This window comes from Danaus plexippus, chromosome 7 (assembly GCF_018135715.1).
Source record: "Danaus plexippus chromosome 7, MEX_DaPlex, whole genome shotgun sequence".
Classification (NCBI taxonomy): domain Eukaryota; kingdom Metazoa; phylum Arthropoda; class Insecta; order Lepidoptera; family Nymphalidae; genus Danaus; species Danaus plexippus.
The window spans coordinates 1,354,779-1,371,525 of record NC_083541.1 but is presented as its reverse complement, the minus strand read 5'-3'; the positions used below and the strand labels follow the sequence as shown (position 1 = coordinate 1,371,525).

At 30.6% G+C, this 16,747-nt stretch overlaps 1 protein-coding gene across 5 annotated transcripts in view; it reads left to right on the top strand.

The window, feature by feature from the left end:
* The window catches only part of LOC116770928 (disheveled-associated activator of morphogenesis 1), a 64,068-nt gene that overhangs the window by 10,983 nt on the left and 36,338 nt on the right, over positions 1-16,747 (top strand). For 2 of the 5 annotated variants that reach the window (XM_061521045.1, XM_061521040.1), the window contains exons 1-2: positions 9,047-9,155; positions 11,730-11,883. The exons of 1 other annotated variant lie outside the window; for it this stretch is intronic. In XM_061521045.1, coding sequence (XP_061377029.1) covers positions 11,836-11,883 — 48 coding nt within the window. In that variant the 5' untranslated portion in view covers positions 9,047-9,155; positions 11,730-11,835. Of the gene's footprint in view, positions 1-9,046; positions 9,156-9,537; positions 9,642-11,729; positions 11,884-16,747 lie in introns of those variants that run through there. 2 more of the 5 variants (XM_061521041.1, XM_061521042.1) reach the window with 2 other exon arrangements.

The following is a 16,747-nucleotide window of genomic DNA, read 5'->3' as shown; positions in this document are numbered from 1 at the left end:
TGCATTTAATGTTTATTTGTTCTCCACATTTATAACTTAATTCGCATTTTCCTAATTCTATTTATCGTTTTTGATATGTCCTGATTTACACCGTTATCTACGAAACGAAAAATTTGATGATCCGTTTGTTAATTACCAATGTTTAATGAGACCAATTTGAATTTATTATACATGCAATAATATTATACATGGCGTGTGTAGGAAAACAGTATCGAAATTTGTCACGCTTCGATAGATGTTTGTTAATACCAACTGTTTTGTAAAACTAATGTTATTGTTGAAATTATGATTTATATAGTTAGGCATAGTCAGCACAACTGTGGGTACTTCGATATAATATGTGGGCTGGGCAAAGCTGGTTGTATTATAATTGAATGATATGGCCTTAAAATATGTATGGACTTGTACATATTTGATGTATTTGGAAAGACTAATGAATGGAATTTTTGTGGTCATAGGAATGAGGCATTTCTTGTGTCACAAAAACATATATTGTATGCTAATATAAATTTATGAACTACCAATAAAATATGTTTCACACATTTCATCGCAGACAGATTATATGTATTTAATATTTATTGATTACAAGCTTTTGCCCGCGACTCCGTCCGCGTGAACATCAGAGGTGTGCTCTGCCACTGCTGCCACTGAACCCGAACTGCATTTTATGGTTCCACCCGTGTAGTTTCGGGAAGGAGAACGAGCTCGGGGTCATTATTGAAATGAAATGTTGTATAAGCTGATTATTTGAATTATGGGCAAGCGTCACGGTACAAAAATTTGGTGCACAATTTAACCGGCTTAATTTCAGGATCGGGATAAAAAGTAGCCTATGTCCTTTTCCAGGGTTCCATCTCTCTATACTAATATTCATCAAAATCGATTCAGCGTTTTAGGCGTGAAAACGTAACAACCAGAAGAACAAACAGACGGACAGAGTTGCTTTTTTTATAGTATTAGTAAGGATATTTATTTTTTTAGCCCACAGAACAAAGCGGTCATTATAATTTTGTAGATGATTATTGTTATAATAGTATCTAAATTATATATATATTTATACATATATGTAAATAAATTTAATATTGATATATTACATATGTACATATTTAAAAAGGCATAAAAACTCAAGATAAAAGGAATGTACATTAACTGAGTGTCCCTTTTCTTTGAAGCGAGATTTGAATATGAATTTAACCTGTCCATATAATATGAAAATATAGACCCTTAAACGTGCACTAAATATATTAAACACGACCCACCACGACGGAAATGTCAAAATTAACTGCGGGTTATATCTGCGCGGCGATTTTTTTATAGTGTGATAAATTTATTATTACTACTTGAAAAACGAAAGCTGCCTTTGAAAGTGTCGGGAACCACACATTTTTAACCTTTTGTACTTATGAAAGTGAACGAGACATTTATGGCAATATTGGAATATATATATATGGTCCTAACTTTTGGTCCTCGTTTTTGTATGTTTGTTTGTCGATTAGTTTGAGTTAATATTAATAGTTTGGATGTTTTTATTGATGAATATTTTAATATAATTCTCTCACCTGAAATGTAATTTGTATATTTGGCTAGACAAGTCGACTATAGTACAACTATAGTATTTCCGATCTTCGAAGTTGGTGTGATTCCCTTGCGCTATTCGTGATCGCATTTCATTTTTTTCTATACTAATAGACTGAATGGCTCAGTTGAAATAAATTCATCTTTCATATAATTTATATTTGTATTGTTTAAATACATGTACAGCATTTTGGCAACGGAGGTATCTTAATAGATTTTTTTAAATAGGCTAGGAATTTCGTTTTATTAACTACATTAGTATTAATAAGGCTTATATTAAACAGAACAAATAAATAAGTGATGTTTCATCTTATTGAATTAACATATTTATTGTATGTTTCAATAAAATCACTTATAGTCATATATATGTATGTAATATGTTTGTTATTCTGTTTCTATAGCAATTATCTAAGCTGTATTGTGTTCAAATTGAATTACAGTCCTCTACATTAAATGTATGTCACCAACGTCAGCTATCATACCCGTTACTCTATATGCATGATGACATTGTTAGTCACTCAACAATATATCTATATTATAAAAAGAGTTTGTTTGTTTGAACGCTCTGATCTCAAGAAGTATTGGTCCGAATTAAAAAGCTTTGTCGTATTGAATAGTCCACTTAACTAGGAAGGCTATAGGCTCTATTACTTTACGGTATAACAAAAAGAAATGGTACAGGAAAGAAAAACTTAAGGTTTTCCATTGTATAAACGTTTAAAACTCATTAGTATTATAAAAAAAATAGCAAAAGTGCGAGTAAAGTCGCGGTCGAGACCTAGTATATTATTTAGGAATAGTATAGTAATTATTTACAAATCTTCGTAAACAGCGTGATTCAACATCGGTGCAACTAATTTTAAACTCGCCTCTTCCTTATTTTGGTCGTGTGTTACAAATTTGTCAGAATGTCGTTCAACATCGAGACCATTAACTGTGTCGTCGCATCAATTGTATTTTTTTATTTAACTGGAGAAGCTAAAAGGCTGTTAGTTAAATTATTTAGCGGTTAAAATGTTGTTTTGTTTTTTTTATCCGATAGTTGTAGGTAGAGATATGGTTTCGATATGCTGTATATGTATATACGCATGATTGTTTATGTGCAAACGAGGGATCCGATTTTATAAGTTTGGTATTAAGATATTTCAAGTGTTTTAGACAACTCGTGAACGTGCTATTGAGTAAAAATCTTAGCGTATTATTGATTATGAATATGTTAACTATAACGCTTTTAACTAGTTAGCAAACACTGTTTAGAGAAATGTGCAATGCACCGAGTATGACTTTTACGCGATATTAATTTGTTTAAGAAGAAAAATATACCTTAATGTAATTTATACGACAAAATCAGTAACAGTATGTCTGTGTGTAGAGGAAGGAAGAAATGAATGGAGTGTGTTACACAGAATATAAGAGAAAGAGGAGTAATTAATATGATGACAAGTAACAGAGTAGAAGAAGAATGTTGACGATAAATTGGGTCCAACACGGGTACAAGTTACTCGTGTACAGGTGCAAGAGAAGGGTGCTGGTAGTCCTGCAGGTTGGATCTCATCATCGGCAGAATAGAACTAAGAAGAAAATGAGTCATGCCTATTGTTATCAATTCCTTAGTTAATTTTTGGGAGATAGTATCACAATCGTATTATTTTATTTGTCAAGCCCATATACAACATATATTATTATAATAATAGTTATGTTTAAAATACAACATAGATTTATTTGATTCAGAATATTTTATTGTAGAATTGATCGTTCGTTGTTCGTGAATATCAACATCATACACACTTCTATGCGATACGTATTTTAATAATAACTAATTCAATGGTATTGAATAACTTCACTAAAAAAACCTGTCCAGAATTATATTTTAGTGGGCGATTGCTCCATCCAGTATCCAGTAATGGTTTGTTTATTGCATTTGTTTACGTACGAGCCAACCATCTGTCTCCGAATTGAAAAACTCCATTCCTTATTTACATCTCGGAATAGCACGCGGAAGCCGGTTTCCAAATTTAACATATTTTTTTCTGGTTGTAACACACCGTTATCGAACGTTAACATACAGTTTTGTTTGGTTGCGTTTTGTTTTTTATAGAGCAGTATCGAAACGCTTGGCTCTGATGATGATTGTGATACATTTTTCAAGACAATTTACGTCAAACGACAGCGGCCTGGTTGTTCAAGTTATTGTTCTTTGCTCGTTCTAGCTTCACTTATATGAAATATTATTGATATAAGTAAAAAATTGTCCTCTCTCTGTATTAAAATTTACGAAGCATTACACGCAAAGTTACCTTTGACATAATGAGGGTTTGCTTGCGCTGTATTCAATGGCTATGTTTGTATTTTGATACATTATTGTATTAACTTTATGTTAAAATACAAACACATTGAAAGAAACATGCCTTGGATCGAATTCATAGTTATTATACATTGCTTTTGACTTGATCTGTAAACCCTAAAGGTCGGTGACCTTTTGACGTCTGACGGAATAATTCACTGTTATTAATTCAACATGTAATCATATTTTGACTAGATCTTCAATATAATTCCATTGCTATTTTTATATTCCAGTATCAATATAAACTCGATGACCGCATTGTTTTCGTGACTCGGTCATTATATGCCAATTACGTTCAGTCTCACGGTTTTTAGTATATGTTTTTATTTTGATATGGGATGATATGTTACTGCCACGTTCTTGAATATAAGTTTTTAAGTTTAAAGCTTGACTAATTTGTAGCTTATTTCCTTGTATGTTTGAATTCGTGTAATACAACTGATGTGGAGTTTAGAATTATATTTGTCAATATTACATAGAATGAGAGAATAGCCTGGTGAAGGCTAAATTTTCCAAGATTAAATTTAGAGCATAACCGCAGAATTAGCGAGGAAATCAGTTTTTCTTCAGGGGTACTTTCTTTGTGGATTTTTAATTATCTACAAGGGACCAGTATGGTTTTGTCAAAGTCAAATCAAATAGTACAGATGATGTTGCTTCCACTAAGTGAATGTCTCTCAAACGCCAGAGGAAGTGTTCAGCTTACAATTCCTTGAAGACTTGAGTGCATCACTTAAAAGAGCTCATGCAGTGGAACTTAAACATTGCAGGACATTCCCCTGAAGGTTCACAGAGACAAGTTTGCTAACGTTGATCAATTGCCGACTAATTTGGATTTTAAAGATCAGTTAGTTTAATAAAACTGTTATTTGAGTAGAACAAGACGGTTCAGTGATTCAAAGTAGGGTTAGACCTCAGTATGTTCAGTTTGAAAAGTCATCAACGTGACTTTTTTTTTTATATAACAGTTATTTTATCCTCCGCTACTGTCTCCGACTCTTGATATTTTAGAACTTTCTTCAAATCTATTGACGTTGAAGTTTTCACTTTCATTAGATGCTGGAGCCAGTATGGGTGCAGGTTAGTGCAGGTTTCTACAAAACAATAGGTACTAACAGTTATGATCAGTGATCTGTACGCTTACCACGTGTTTCACTGTCACGCTATATACGTAGCGTTTCCCGTTTCTCATTCCATATTACACGATAGTACTATAATGTACGGAGATTCATGGATGATAAACCGTTCACTTCCCGTATTTAGTGTGACAGTAAAAACTTGTGGTAAGCTTACTGATAGATTGACAAGTGAAATCGTATTTATTATATAGTATATACCCTCGTTGGATGACTTTTATTTATCTACTATTAATTTCATAACATACGTCATAATAATATTATAGTTGATTGTTTGTTTGCTATCAATGACGTAACAATGAATAGGAATTGTATAGTTTATTGTCAAACCAACGGACAGATATAAATAATATATATATATATGTATGCAGATATATGTATACAGGGCGATGTATTGTTTTTATTAAGAACGTTCTTTATAGTTTAGATATTTAAAAAGAAAAGTGATTGAAACCTTTTTTTTTTAAGATATACCATTTTTTGTTTTAAATTTAATAAAATATTATTATGAGATTAAGATTGAGGAGAATTAATTATATATATACTAGGTACCGGCCCCGGCCGCGCACGGGCTCTTTACAAAAAATATAAAACAGCCTATTTAATTTTGATAATTATTAAACTTATACTATAATAACTTTCAAATGGTCGCCAGATTTAAATGATTTATAAACTTATTAACAGATAGTGCTGTAGGCTTGAAAATGAAGTAATTTATTTTGATAAAATTTAATACAGTATAAGTACATAGCTTTCCAAAAAACGCTTTAGGAATACCAATTTTTAAGAGTTGTAAAATGGATGTAGTATGTTATCTTTAAGGTATAGATGTATGCCACCGAGCACTTTTCTGTAGACCTATATAAGATACACAATTCCACCATATATTATTTTGTTATATCTCAAAACTTTAGGCAGCGTTTTCATTAAAAGCTCTCAGACGGCTCATGTTTTCCCGACACCTTAAACAAATGTCATTAATGTACACCTAAGTAAATACAAAAACTTAACAAATTATATACTAAAACCTTCCTCGAGACTCACGCTATCGAATGGTGATAACTACTTGTTTATCAGTGCAGTAGTTTTTTCGTTTATCGCGAACAGACAGACAGACAGACGCGGCGAGGGACTTTGTTTTATAATATGTATTGATATATGTCTCTTAGTAACCATATACGTAATTTTGATGACTTAATGCAATTTCTAAACCCTTGCAATTACTTATATAATTTATAATCATAACAAGTTTTTGCCTGAGTCTTCGTCCGCGTGGCCTTCGGAATGCGACTTACAGAGAAATGTAATATGTGTGAAAACAATATATATGGTAATCAACCGGCAGAGACATCAGTTCGTGTTATAGGATTTCATGCCCAATACAATACAACAGTTATCACGAGATCCGGTGGGAACTACATGGAATGAAGGAATTAATTTAACATCAGCCTATATATCCCATTTTTATGTCTAAACTATTTAAGTCTGAAGTTTGATCAAATTAAGTAACTTACTTTTAATCCTGTATCAGAACCTAGACAGGACTGAAGCCTCGCCGGTCATCGGCCTCACTGTTGGCGGTCTTCTTAATGGTATTTAAGATGTCATTCGGATTAGAAATCTCTACATACATGCAATACATTATAAGTCTTTATAGTACCTAACATTATGTACATTTGAATCTATTTCAGACTATTATATTGACTCCCATATACAATATAAAAGATCTTATTAAAATATAAAGAATATGTTTTATAAAATTAATCTTTTAGTTTTCAGTCCACTGAAATTAAAAGCATACTCGTGCATATAAAGCGGTATTTGATTAAGTTACGGAAATATATCTATTAGTTTTCAAGTAGTTTAGGTAGATTTGAAAGTATTAATTATTAATTTAAACGAGCCGTGATTTTGTGGTCAGCGAGGTTTAGTTCCGCCGCAGTCCGCAGCGCATTAACAAAACTCCGACAATAATTGAAGTTATAAATTGATTTAACATTAACTAGTTTAAAGGTTATTTTAGATTTATAATCCTAAATATAGGATAGAAGCGATGGAGTCACTTAGTGATATATGTATATACGTATAAAAATGCTAGAGAAAGAGTTCGAAATATTCTAGGGAGGGAACGTATATGTTATACAGAGAAGAAAAATAGTGTACACGTGAAAGTTAAACTGAGTAAGTGAGTTCGATTAATTAAGAAACAAATGAGCCCAGTATTAAGGTTTTATTGAAACGTGGACAATGGTTATGTAGTATTTACTCTAGATATCGGCTTAATGAAGCAATTTGTTTGCCTCGGATACCTTAACGTTTATTTCGTTAGAACGATGGCTGATCTTAAAATACTTTGTAGAAATGGATGGTTTATATTAATTTATAATATTAAAATTTGACTGTATCAAATAATATTGAAGTCGATATAATGTTATTACACATCTAGATACATCATAAATTTTTAGTTCCTATGACACGTTCTCTATACTTAGTCCGAGTTCACGTAACCACGCTAGTCTTTTCATTAATAATCTTCTAGAATTACTTATATTTAATATTACCGTGTTAAAAGAGGATACGGATATTGAAACGGGAAACGCTTCGTATATAGTGTGTGTAAACCTGTGTTAAGACATATGCCGTTAGTGAAAACGTAATGTCGTCCCTGAATTTATGTCTTATCTGTAGGTTACAAGATTTTCTATGGATTTTCCAGTTGTATGTTAAAGGCGTGCTCTTGCCACATACAGCATCAGCCGTCCTCGTAAATGATTTACGCACTAGTAATTTGTGTTTGGAAAGACGTGTGTTACTGATACAAACGTTTTCTTTGGACGCTATGTTTCCTAATCAATATATATATATATATATATATACGCGGCCTTTATAACTACCTTGAATTAATGAGCTTAGTTTTAAAGTTTTTTTTAAGGCACTTTAAGAACAATATCTATTACACATATATTATTTTTTTATATAAACAAATAAATATTATTTAATGTTTCACACGCAAAATTGTTTTAGAGACAATTTGTAGGGAAAAAATTCAAGGTGACGTCACGAAGCTCTCAAAATAAAAAAATTCGTTTATATTAAGTAAATTATTACAGAAACCCGTTTCAATATTCCCTCACAATTATCTGATAAATTTTCTTTCTACTATAAACATTTGTATTTATATGAAATGTTGTCAGATAACCTTGAACGTTATCATTAAGAGAGTGATCCGTTATCAGGAATGTCATCTCATCTATCTTAAATAAACGCCTTCCTTTATAACAGATTTTTATTATTGTAAAATTACTTTCTTCCTGTATCACGAGCGGTATAATATGCCAATATTTAATTTGATTCAACCATCTTAAAAATGTCTAACTATATTTTTCGGATAAAATATTTTTTTAACCGATTTGAACTGAGGATTTCAATATACTCGATTACTTTCAGCAACCTTGACCATGGAAAGGTGATATAAGGTGAAATAAACACGATTTATACCAAAAAAGAATAATAATTTTATACAAATCTTAATATTCTAATAAAATATTGATCATATATAATGTTATAATGTTTTTGATTTTTTCATTACATTAAATTGAATAAATTTTTAATAAGTAATTCAAAAAATATAGTTGTTATTAGAAATAAATTCTTTGAGTAGAATTTTCGCTTTATTAAAATTACTTTTCCGTTTGTCATCAATTCATTTCTTCCAACCTGTATATCGGTATCTTATGACACATACTTGTTATTTACAATTAATTTCTCATTACAAGTTACGTGAAAGAACTTTCTGTAACATAACGAATTCCAGTCACAGACAATAAAGCATTACTATAAAGTTGATTGTTTTCTAACATTTCTCCGTGACACCGCTGCCTACTTACTACTGTTGACCGTCGCATCCTATCGGTGTGAGTGGCGACTGAACTGTCGCTTTACCACCTACCACCTATCACCTACCATTCAATACTGACTAGCAACAGTCAGTCACCTGCCGTCATAAGAGGCGGACGCATCGCGTGCTTTGTGTTCAATCTGTGTTGTGTATGATATTTTGAGGTCTCGATTCTTATATATACGTTAAAAAAAATAAAGAGGTAAATTCGTTATATTATATATATTAAACTACCTGGAATTAATTTAATAATTTTATATGAAGTGGTTTTCCGTAAAATGTTTTAGTCGGCGTAAATGTCACTGCATTTAAAAATTTGAATTTAAATAATTTATACTTGAATTAAGAAGTGAATAGTATAATTTAATGAAACAGAAAATTTGGAAAATATTTAGTATTTCTGTTAAGATAAGTAAAATTTATATGTCTATATATAAATAAATTAACTCATTGCCTATAAATAAATAGCGTTCTGATTTATTACCTGCGATTTAAAATGACAATTATGACATGTCAGTTTGACAAATGGCAAGTGTGAAAAAAAAATACCCTCGTTAAAATAATTATATCAGTAATATATTTTATAACTGCATCGAGAAATGTGTTCGTGCGTCTGACCGGAGAATTCGGACAGGTTGACATTTTAATATAAAAAAATATAAGGAAACAGGTGTCCTTAGTCGAAATGGTACGTCAATTATATTATTTCAGAATTCCATTTTCAAAAGTTTCTATATTCTACATTTTAATGTAGAATATTGTATGTGCACCACGGTTTTTGAACATTTAAATTTCGAATATCCTATATGAATGACATTTTGAAATTCCTTTATTAAAAATATTTTTTTTTTAATTTTTCATTTGGAATACTAAAGTGTTCTAGTATAACTCTGGGATAATGCTGTTTTTTCTATTTAAGTCGGCAACGTACACAGCTATAAGTGATGCATGGTTTAATACCTAAAATCACGGAAACAAATTGCAATACGTTTGCTATAACGTCGCGTTGCGCCAGAGCATGCAACGGGTAATTTTACTCTTCATTAGTATGTCGGCTGCAACATTAAAGGCGTTTTGTCACAATCACTGATACAAACTGACGGGAAAATTGTTCCATTATATTATTTTATATTCATTTCTCAACATCAACCACTAAAGCTTAACAAATTTTGTTAAGGTATTCTGTGGGTATTATTTTCACTAATTGGCAACCTTTTGCAAGATTTTTATACCGTGTGCAAGCAGCTTTTGTAATTTAGAACTGGTGTAACAAACGGTTTTGACATTAGAAAATTGTTTTTTAACTAGAGGTATTGTTTCTTAATATTTCTTGGAATTTTTAGATTGTTTTATATTATGTATACTTTATAGTTAACAGAAAAATGTTAATTGTATAGAAGAGGTGAAAAATTCCATTGCTCACATCGCGTAATTATATAAGTTCAAAAATGCCCTTATCAAGATATGATTATAACACTATGGCGGTGAAAGTGTTAATATAAAAATAGAATTATGCTCAAGCCGTCATTTTGTTTATAATGTGGGAATATAAATAACAAGAATCAAATTTTAGTACCTTTAGAAAGTTATTTTGAATAACCATTCAGTTGAGCGTTCCTAATTCAAACGTTTCCAGAAAAAAATCTTTTTCTTCGGATTTCAATAACCGAATGCAAGTAGTATTATATGTATTGTTCTCGAGTAATTGAACGTTCTTTATTATATCATCGTTACACAAGACGTCACAAGATCGTTGTATCGCGATCACAGTATTTGTGAAAGCATGCCTACAATGGATACTAATTTAACCAAACAGCATGAAATTGATCGTAAAAATATATTCTATAGTAATAATTTATTCGATTCTCGGCCTTTTTGTTAATGTAATACGGACGATTATTAAAAGAAACTCTCATTTTCATCGGAATGCAAACAAGCCGAAGAAAGTTACACTTTGTTGATTTTTAGGGTCCCGGATTGTTATAGAGTATAGACTTGCTTCTGGTGACGTCACCAGAGTCGTGACCAGTCAATTTGAAAATAGAGTCATTCATTTATTCTTCTTAATTATACTCATTCCATTTTCGAAAATTGTAATCAACTTGATTTTTTTAATCCATCTCTCGTACATTAGAAAATTAAAGGAAAGTGGTTTGTGAGTTTCATGCCAATGTTGTTAAGTCTCGTGATTTTCACTTGACCTTTGACTTAGTCAATCCATCAGATATTAAGGGCGTTGATACATTGACTGTAAATTAGTAGTATTATTTGAGAATTGTAATTATATTCAAATTTGTTATATTGTAGACGGTTTGAACTATGTATACTTATAATAAATGATAAAAATATTAACAATGATAAAAAAAAAAAAAATTGACTTTTCTAAAGCTAAATCTTTGGTGTGAAAAATATATATTTTTAAAGGAAAACCTTTATATATATTACGATAGTTTTTCTAATAGAGTCTGTCTGTTACAATTAACAGCGACCTTGGTCTGGTAATTAATGTGATATAGAAATATCAATAGTGAAACTAATAATAAACATTTCGTTATTTGCAATCGGTTAGCGAGTTGATTAAATACTACCCACGTAATGAAGGTAATAACACAATTTAGTATAACATACAACTATATAGATTAAATCTAGTGTATTGTTTATCAGAAATATTTCTCGATGTAATTATAATAATTAATTCTATTTTTTTTTATTGTTTTATTTCATGTCATCGGTGTATCTAAACATTTTATATAAAATATGAATTTTTTATTTTAAGTTATGATTTATATAGATATATAAAACTTAAAAATCAAGGCCTCAAATTATAATAGAAAAAATCATTAGATAGATTATAATGTGTTGAAATCTGTAAAAGTGAAAAGATGTGTAGCAAGGACCAAATAAATCACATACTGGGAAAGATAAATGTGGTGAGTATTGACTTTTAATACATTCATATATATATGTATATATATATTATTCAGTTGGTCAACATTTATATTGAAAATTGTTATTTTATAATATATTTGTTTTGTGATATTAAAATGTTTACAGTTATTAATATATTTTTTAATATTTTATAATGTCATACTTATAAAAACAAAAACCTATTAGGTTTATAATAATAATAATAATAATAATAATAGAATAGAAACTGATTTAAAAATATAATTAAATAAATGTAATTATGTTTAATGCAATAGAATATATACGAGCGTTAATGAATGCACTAAGAAAAGGTATGAATTATATATGAGTGTAGGTACGCGTTCAGATAGAAGAGATAATATGTCGCAGTCGTATTAGGTGCAATTTACCGTCAAACAGAGATAAAGTCATTGTTATTGCTTTGTAAAGAAAAACTCTTAAAGAATTTAGATTTTAGACACAATGGACTATCTACATCTAATTGAAACTATCCTTAGTATGAATTGTTTTATAAGTTACGATAAAGTGAATAGTCGTAGTCTATAACAACTTTCATCTCGTCTGCCGTGATCACGGTTGCTTTAAAGTAATCGAAACGTAGGAACATGTAGAAATAACATAATAAAAAAACGCTTAGTTCCATATATTAATTTAACATTTAAAATCACCAAAGTTAATTCCGCGTTCACATTACAACAAACAGTTTTCGTCTTATTAAAGACAGTAACTGTGGCGACAAGCCCCAGCGTACCGTGTGGTCAGCCGAGATGCTATCGGTGTTTCATCGTGACTCCTGACTTCTGGGAGACAGCACGAGACCCAACTCATTACATGTGAAATTTGAAATCTGTCACGTGTCTACAACTTTTACTTGGACAGTCTTTATTAAGAGTGAATCGTTACTCTTTACTCGGGTGACTTTTGAAGTGAACTTATCTATACTCGTATATGTAGCTTTCTTTTGTATAAAGTATGTCTGTTTGTTTGATGTTTATTTCAGAGAGGCTGAACATTTCTTGATGGTACTGCTAATGGTAAATAACTCGGTGGTCATGTCCTATTCTTGTTCTTTTGTAGACGAAAAACGATAATGCGCATAACTGATAACCTAATATTACGATGAAATTAATTTGCGAGTTTAATGCTACGTAAAGTATACATTAGATAGATCCCATACAAGTTCTTGATATCAGATTTTTAATGATTTAACTTAATCTTTATATTTTATGAAATAATTTAGCCTGTCAATAACAACTATTTTTTTCTCGTCTAGTTTCTAACACACGTTGTTGGTGACATCCTCTCGTTATCGTATCCACGACACTGACTTACTCCGTGTGTTATCAGTGTCATCTGATACGTGCATTCTTTTAAAGAAACTGCATTTATACGGGATCTTTATTGTTGCCTCACCCGAGTTTCGTCTCCTTATTCGGTACTTTTGCTACTGTAAACAATGAATGCTTTTTATCTGATCCGAACCGTCTGTCTGTTTACGAGTTGAGATATGAATTATATTATTATATTTTTGGTCTGAGATTATATAGCTATGTTGATAGGAGTTGATCTCGGTATATTTTTTAACAATATCCATAGTTCTTTCTAGAAATCATATCATCAATATGTAATTTCTAAAGTATATATTTTCATGTTAATATATATGTTGCATATAATCGTCGTGTTGTCCATGGATGCGGTCAAGAATGCCCCCGTTCACTGTGCTCGTGCTCCAGACGTCCTTAGTGGTGTCGTTTGATAAATATTCATGCTTCTGTTTCTATATCATGAGACGTAATCACATTCTGCGAGTGTGATGCTGTGCATGAATTACATTCGGATCATACTTATCTCATGACTTTATCTGCTGTCTGAAATGATAATATTGGATTTTGACATAATTTTCGTGGTCGCGGAGGAGATTTTTTTTAAATAATATTACTCATCAAAGCTGTACTTCTATACTATGGTGGGATGAGAACAATAATGAAATAAATTAATGTTTTTCTGAAGCCATTCGATTCCTTTGTTTTTATTAGTATTAATTATATTTCTGCGTGCGTTTGATAATTATAGATTGTGACCATTACATGATTCATGTCTAGTTTGTGGTTTTATACGCATTCTCAGATGTTTTGAGCGTCTTAAATGGTTGTGACGGATGCTGGAGTGCATTGGTTACTATAGTTTTTCTATTGTTAATAGTGATGGTGTTTATATTTTATTATCGTTGGTGAAATAATTACTGTTAGTTATGTTTTATGATGGTGTGTTCAACCTCTATATGTCGACAATTCACCGTTGCTTCTAGATGGCCCTTCCGCATACCGTAGAGTATGTGCCACACTTACTTCATATACAAATAATTTATATATTAATTGAGAATGTTTTTGCTGTCTGTTTGTAATCATGTGTAATATACTGTAATGATTTCTCGTAATCACCGTAAGTCATGAATATTTTTTTTTAATCGGACTATGACAGATACGATTGTGTAAAGAAAATTCTAGAAATAATATTTTAAAAATTTATAATATTTTATGAATGTGTAGTTAATGTTTTCATGAATTTTCAAGATTTTACTATAAAATAATGTCAATAAGTTCTTTATAACGACATATTGAGGGCAATCGTTGTACATTAAGATGTCAAAGGTTGTAATCAGGCATAAACATCTCATCTGTCAATGTGTTTGTGTGTCGGCTAGCTTAATTTAAATACCTTAATAGAGACGAATTATAGTATACGTAAGAACCATGCGGTAATCATTCAAACTAATGTTTTATATTGTAAAATAATTATATATATATATATATATATATATATATTAGGTAACTAGTAGTCACCACACATCTGGCCTTTCACAGCAAACAAATCGCTCATATAAGGAGCAGGATGAGGCATATAGTTCGTTTTTGACCATAGATAACGGTTTTCAATAACGAAGTCCCTATTTCTGCTTAATATAATCCTTATCAAAGCAAAATAATAATACCTTACTTTGGAATTGTGAGATCTTTGTAAATTATATTGACAAACAACTCGTATTTTTTAAAAATATGATTTGAAAAAAGTAAATATATCCTATTTTTCTCGCAATTTTCTTATTTTGTTATTTCTCTTCTGACAATAACAAACAGAACAATAAAAATAAGCTGTAACGCGTGATGACGCGATCGAGGGAAATAGAGATTCATGTATATGTGTATATATATGTATATATATACGTTCTGCAGAGAATTGAAGATAAAAGTTTGTTTGTATGTAAATAATGATTTATTTTTATTGCTCTAACTCTCTGACTCTGACTACGGAGTGTCCTAGCAATGGCTCCTCCTATCCTCCCCATGTGAATAACGAGGGGAATAGAGACGTCCTGTTGCCTCTTACGGATAAAAACTTATTTTATTTCTGTTAACGTATCCCACTTGTATTTTTATCATATCGATATTTGTCTATTTTCGGTGTAGTACCAAAAATTCGTAAATATTTTTTTTGCTATTTAACATTTTGGACTTAATTAGGAAAAATTAAACATATATATTGTTACAATGTTCCCATTCATGAATAATCCTCAACAAAATTTCTAAAACATTGTTTCTTTAATAACTATAAGTCTGTTTAGTAATAATAATTTGTTTTTTCGCTAAAAATAATAACTTTTGACTCTAAATATTCTTGATATCTATCAAATGAATTTCAACATACTTATGCAGTTTTTGTTAATATTTTTAAAGTGTATTTTTTATCTAACAATCTGTATGATTGATGTGTTAGTCAACGCTCCGGTCGGGACAACCTTCGTGAATGCTTTTAATAATTTCCTTCAATGGCAATCAGTTTTAATGAGAGTATTTATCACAGGCTATATACCTAACATTTTTTGTATAATTATATCAGATTAAATAAATATTATTAGTTTATATGTTTGTTAGTATTTCTTAGATGTATGAAAGTGATTTCTTCCTATTTCCACACTATATTTCGGTCGCGTGAGAATTTTTTAGTTGTGTTCAAACGAAATACTTAAAGTAGTTATTGCGTGAAAGTTGAACATGCACTCAAAAGCTTTACAATGTGCACATAATAGAGCACGTATTTAAGAACACTAGGCGGTGTGATTGTGTGTCACTTGTGTGATTGTTACGAGTGATTCAATATGAAATGAGATGTTATAGTAAAAGTAAAAACGCCGTACGTCGCTGTTACAAGCCATGTAATCGTTGCATCACACTCAGACTGCAAAAACACCTAGCGTTATTAGCATTTCGAGAAACATCAAGATTATCTTCGACTTCGAAACTATGAAATAACCTCGGATATCCTGTTCCTGTGATGTACATACCTAGTTAGTGAATTTTGAATTAATTAAATATTTGAAATGATAGTATGTATTTTTCGGATGTATTACGTGCTTTATTTTATTTTTAATGTGTACTCGCGAAAATCTCATATATAGTATGTAAATTTTTAGACTTCTTTTATCATATATTATCAACATACACGTGGTTGAAAATCGTGAGGTATTTCTCATTAACGTTACTGATAAGAAGTAAATATATGTATAATTCCTTAAAAATAAAAAATATTTTTTAGATTCAAAAATGTTCACTTCAATACGTAAGCCCGTGTGAAGACTACAGTCATTGTTTTGTAGATTTTTATATATGTTATAAAAAGACATGTTACCGAACGCGGATCCACACATATTGTTATGTCAAAATACAGCTTACGTAATTATTGCTTTTATATACATGTAATTCACACGTATATAAATAGTGAAAGATTGGGAACAGTTTTGGATAAATCTCTTAATGGTGTCTTCTCTTGTGTGGTAAAGGTTGTCTGAGAGTTGTTTGGGTTTCCAAT